Genomic DNA, 6,000 nt, shown 5'->3' on the forward strand with positions numbered 1-6,000 from the left:
GGGGAAGCGTGGAGAGCAGGCGTAGCTGGGAGACAGGTGAATGCTGATCTTGCAACACAGGTTAGTGACAGAGAAAACACAAGGAAGCAAACACGAGAAATGAACCAGCCTGACGTGTAGCTACTACAGAGGTTGAACAACTACATGAGAGAGCCGGAGCAGATTGACTGAGGGCTGATTAACTGATGCTCTGCTGTGTTGGACACATTTGAACCTGTGACCCTGCCCTTTGTTCAGGAGATTGTTGATCATTTGAAGCCCTCAGGTTCTCCATATGATACTGTCCCTCCCCGATTTTTTTAAGGAGGTTTTCCCCACTGTTGGACCATTTTTTCTCGCAGTTATTAATAGCATTCTGTCCTCTGGAGTGGTCCCTGTTCATTTTAAACATGCCGTTGTGCAACCTGCAAAAAAAAACCTGGGCTGGATCCTGCTGTTTTGTCAAATTTCAAGCCTATCTTTAAATTGCCTTTCTTTTCTAGAATCTTAGAGAAGATTGTCTATTCTCAGCTCGTGGACTTTTTAAATGAACAGAATACTCTTGAGATTTTCCAATGCACAGCACTGAATCAGCGTTTTTAAGAGTTTTTAATGACATCTTTTTAGCTACTGACTCTGGTCACTGTGTTGTCCTTGCACTTTTAGATTTGACTGCAGCATTTGATACAGTAGACCATGGGATCCTGGTTGCTCGTTTGGAGCAGTGGGTGGGCATCAGTGGCACCGCACTTGAAAGGTTCGGGTCCTACCTGTCACATCGAACCTTCTGTGTCAGCCTTGATGACTCTGTGTCCTCCACTGCTTCCCTCTCATGTGGGGTACCACAGGGCTCTGTGCTTGGCCCTCTTTTATTTTCCCTCTATCTACTCCCACTTGGTTCAGTTCTGAGGAAACATGGTATTTCTTTTCATTGCTATGCGGATGACAGTCAGATCTATGTCCCCCTTAAAAAGTCAGACTCCTACTGTGTTAAGCCATTGCTAAAGTGTTTACATGACATCAAAGCCTGGATGTCTTTAAATTTTCTGAATTTTAATGAAAAAAAGACAGAAGTCATGGTCTTTGGTGGCTCCTCTATGACCCCCCTAGTTGATCTGGGTTCTTTGGCACAGTATCACAAGCCAATTGTGAACAATATGGGGGTAAAAGTGGACACAGACCTTAAATTTGACAGCCAGATTAAAGCTGCGGTGAAGTCAAGCTTTTTCCAGTTGAGGCAGCTGGAAAAAATTAAACCAGTCCTTCAGAGACGACACCTGGAAACGGTAATCCACGCCTTTGTGACCACTCGGCTGGATTAATGTAATGCACTTTATATGGGGGTTAGTGGGTCCTCCATTGCTCGTCTTCAACTGGTACAAAATGCTGCTGCACGTCTTTTAACTGGCACAAGCAAGTATGAGCACATTTCACCTATTTTAATTTCACTCCGCTGGCTGCCCGTCCATTTTAGGATTCATTTTAAAATTCTTTTATTTGCTTTTAAAGCCTCGAATGGCCTTGCCCCACCCTACCTCTCTGAGCTGCTGCACCCCTACACTCCCAGCCGCTCTCTCAGGTCAGCTGACCAGCTGCTCCTGACAGTGCCTAAAGCTAGGCTTAAGCTCAGAGGGGAGCGAGCATTTGCCGCTGCAGCTCCAAAACTGTGGAATGAATTGCCACTGCACATTAGACAGGCCTCCTCACTGTCTCATTTTAAACCTCTCCTTAAAACCCACCTCTTTTCTTTGGCTTTTGACACCATGTAGCGTGTTGATTTTATGATTTTATGTGTATGTGCATATTTTTTATCTTGTGCGGGCAGTGCATTTTATTTTATTTGATTTGATTTATTTTATCTTATTTTATTTATTTTGTTTGATTTTATCTTATTTTATTACTTTTATCATATTGTGTACTTTATCGTGTTATTGTGCTTCTATTATTGTGTTTTTATCTTGCTGTGCAGCACTTTGGAAACCTTGTGTTTGTTAAAATCGTGCTATATAAATAAAGTGGATTGGATTGGATTGATGAGGGGCAGGTGCACTTGATGAGCTGATGTGAGACAGCTGTGTGATGAGCAGAGCTGGGAGCCAGGAGCATAAAGGAGGGAGACCACACCAGCACTCACATTTGACTGTATTTAAAGGTGGACGACTTGTTGCAACTTCTGCCCACCGTACAAAAATAAAGCCAAGATATCCCAGATACAGCTGCTGCCATCTTGTGCTGGTGATGTCATGTGGAGCCAGAGGGTGCTTCTTAAAGTCAAGGATCCTTCCTTGGCAGGATAAGTCTTTCCAAGGAAGGATCCTACAGAGGCGAGGCAAGAGTCTTCCTATCATTTCAGTGAACACACATTGGAACAGGCTAACGAGTGTCCCCAGGTGTGTGTCATCAACCCTCAGCAGACTGAGGAGGTTTCAGGGTACTGTGATCACTTTGGCACTCTCTGATGTTGTTGTGCTATTTGAACAGATGTAGCAGTATTTTCAGCGTCACTTGACTTTTAGGGAGAATATATTTCTGGATCATACTTATGAGTAGGTGGAGTAATCGATGATGTCACACCCCCTTTTTATAGCATCAAATAACTAATTAAAACCAATCGAACATTTGCTCAAACATCAGCGTCATAAGAGCTACCTAAAGTCACAGAAACCATGTTTGGGGAGAAAAAAAAAAGGATGCTTACTTTGATTTTTTCAGCCCACGTCCCAGCTGCTAACACAAAGTAGGAAGGGTTTATGACCTTCACTGCAGATTGAGATGATTTGGCTTCACTTTCGTTGCCATCTTTATTATACAGTCTATGGAAAACACAGAAAACACAGGGAGGGGGGAAACACAAAAAAACACTTTGGAAAATGCATAAGTTATGACACAGCTGCAACAGGAGGTGAAAAAACAAATAAGAACAATAAAGTTGATCGTTTTTGTGCCAAGAGATGGAAAGATTGATACACTCTCATGTCTGTGGATTAGATATGAAGCTACAGTTAGCAGGCAATTAGCTTAGCTTGTTAAAAAGACTGGAACCAGGGATGTAGCTAGTCTGACTCTGTCCGAAAGTAAAATAATCTGTCCACCAGCCTTGTAAAGCCCACTACAAACACATTACATCTGTTCCCAGTCTTCATGCTACGCTAAATAAACACTAAAGCCCCCCCAAAGCTCCAGAGTTGCTGCTCCAATCGCTGATCTTGACCTCTGACCTCACCGCAGAGGAGAGAGGAAATAAACCCGTCATTATTCTGACAAATAATTATCATGTCTGTTTGTCTCCCAGGGGTGATCGCCCTGTTTTGTCGTCAGTATGACATCATCAAAGACAACGAGCCCAACAACAACAAGGACAAAGCCAAGAACTCCTCAGAGTGCAGTACTCCAGAGCACCCACAGGGGGGGCTACTGCGCAGCAACGTCTAAGACCAGCCCTGCAGAGCCTTGTGCAATAACCAACTCCTCGAACCTCAGGACAGGTGAGGAACAGGGAGTCTTTACTGACTTCCATCTTATGTCATATCTCATGTAAGTATTTAGTATTTGTTATATGTATAAATATATATTTCTAGGCCTGTCTTTTCCTTTGCTCCACGTTGTTATTCTGCTTCTGCAGCAACCTAAATTGAAATCTCGAGTTTCATCTTGTCCTTAATTTTCTGTTTGCTCTCTAATTCAGCTCGCTGTGTTTTTTTGTGGTTTTAAAGTAGCTTCAGTTGTGTGTCCTTCGTCTCTTCTCAACTTCAGTGAATTTCTCTTCCAGATCCTGAGACCAACAGAAAGCCATTCTCAGACACCATCGTACTGAAGAGCTGATAAACCATGACAGAAACTTTTCTCTACACAATGAGGAACTCTTCAAAACCAATGGACACACACGTGAACCTGCAGAATCACAGACTGCAACCAGTCAAACAGGAACAGGAGAGGACAACATTACTCTTACCTTTGTTGTGACCAAAACTGGACTGCAGCCTACTTTGAGTGGACAGCCAACACAAAGACACGGGACATAAAATGGCCGTCGATCAAAGCACGGGAGGGGGCGTCTTTTCCTCTTGACAAGAACTGCTCGATTCATACGTTCTGATTACTCTTCATCAGTGGCATCAAACCAGGAGCAGACCATCAAACATGAATGTCTCAGTATTTTTGTTTCAACTTCAGGTTTGTATCACTGGTCAGAGGTTCAGAGATGACTCATGGGAACAGCTGGTCCTCTGGGTCCAGGTTATCAGTCAGCACACAACTTAACAAGCTAAGTTCAGTTTTAAACCAAGGACTTTCTCTTTTTCTATCTCTCCATCCACATCCGTCCTTTCTGTCTTTATTACAGCCAGTTGTGTAGCAGCTCATCTCGCCCCATCTTTCTGTGTCGGTGTCTCTCTAATAAGCACATTGACGTTTGGTGCTCCTCCTATTGTGATTGTTTGAGCCCTCACAATCCCAGTCTTGATTACGATATCATTTTCTTATTGGGTCAGAAATATTGCACGTTGAGTCTTGTCTCCTGCCTCTTTCTCTCTCTGTGTCATCAGCTAAATGATGCGTCTGTTTTTTTCTCCTCTCTGAGCTGCAACCTCAACGCCCTTGTCAGTTAGGGGATAAAATGTGACACATTTTTACAGTACACCATATTTTCCTTATATGAGTTGGATGATGCTGTCTGAATGCAGCTGTGATTCAGACAGAGTTCAAGGATCGACCGGGCGATCTCGCACCACAGTGGTGTCTGACTCCAAATCCAAATTTTATTGCAACTTCCAGGTTTGAAATCCAGAAGTTAACTTCAGTGTCCAACTTTGAAAAGACTGGCACGTCTGGAAAATGACAGACTTAGGTTCAAATTGAGGTTTATTGCTCATCACTGCATATTCAGCACCATATGCTATCTGCGGTCTGCAACAGGATGTGCAGGGAATAAGGATGGAGACATGCAGACAGTACAGCTAGAACTTGAAAGAACTGTGGCGGCATTTTAGGGCAAAAAATATCACAATAACTTTCCCCGTATTGATCAATAACGATATTTATCACAATATATATTTTGATAATGCTGCGAGTTTGAAAAGTATCCTGGAAACCAAATGATTTCCAGCCTTCTGCGGCACTTGTCGTAAAGCCTGGGCAGAGAAGTTTGAGAAGAGTAAATCCCGCCTGGGAGCTCGTACCTGCAGTCTCGCACTTTAGTTTCTTGAACCCGTCTTTGTCCACGGTGCTCATGGGCATCATGTCTTTGGCTAGAAAATTTGTCACTGCATCCGTTATATCTCTGCTCCGGTCCGATCACTTCTTATACGGGGTTACGGCGGCAAAAACGGACACTATTGATTGTTGCCCACAGCAGCAGAAGTGATTGGCCGAGCAAGGTTGAGCAACACTTGTTGGTGGACTTACTGCTGTTTTGGCCTGGATGTTCATGCTCTTAGTGTAGTCGTTGCGATGCCACCTTTTCAGGTGATGGAATAAGTTGCTCGTCCTGGTTGGCAGCAACCAACGAGATATTTTGCAGACAGTCTTTGTACATGTTTCGTCACCTTTCAACTAGCCAAACCACTTCCAAATTATTATTATGATAATTATGATTAATTATGATTAATCAAGGAAAATCAGCAGTATTTGCAGCCCTAGTTCTGAAGCACACTTGGACATCCACTTATTAAAGGAGAAATCAGCCGAACTCGTAACCTCCCACTTGTTTCGTACCACTTGATGAAGGCTTTTATGTGACGGACCAAAGGACTTCATCAGAATTATCCAGCTACAGATAAAGCTTCATTATCTTCTTCGGGCCTTCCTGTTTAATTATGATTTGTTATCCACATAATTGCAAATATATTGGACCCTCGCCCCTGAATACTGACGCTCACCAGCTGAGTTCACCATGAAGTCAGACAGAAAAACACTGCGAAGCTGAACTCAGCAGACTTACAGCCATATTAGAGATAATGAGTGAATGTCTGAATGCCTCGCTGGTTGAGATGACTGCTAATCAGCACCACACACACACACGTA

The 6,000-nt window shown here is 43.2% G+C and overlaps 1 protein-coding gene across 2 annotated transcripts in view; it reads left to right on the plus strand.

The window, feature by feature from the left end:
* The window catches only part of fndc5b (fibronectin type III domain containing 5b), a 28,621-nt gene extending 23,702 nt beyond the window's left edge, over positions 1–4,919 (plus strand). For both annotated transcript variants that reach the window (XM_049602175.1, XM_049602176.1), the window contains exons 5-6: positions 3,272–3,464; positions 3,749–4,919. In XM_049602175.1, coding sequence (XP_049458132.1) covers positions 3,272–3,411 — 140 coding nt within the window. In that variant the 3' untranslated portion in view covers positions 3,412–3,464; positions 3,749–4,919. The remainder of the gene's footprint in view (positions 1–3,271; positions 3,465–3,748) is intronic.
* The last annotated feature ends 1,081 nt before the right edge of the window (positions 4,920–6,000 follow it).

This window comes from Epinephelus fuscoguttatus, linkage group LG17, assembly GCF_011397635.1.
Source record: "Epinephelus fuscoguttatus linkage group LG17, E.fuscoguttatus.final_Chr_v1".
NCBI lineage: Eukaryota > Metazoa > Chordata > Actinopteri > Perciformes > Serranidae > Epinephelus > Epinephelus fuscoguttatus.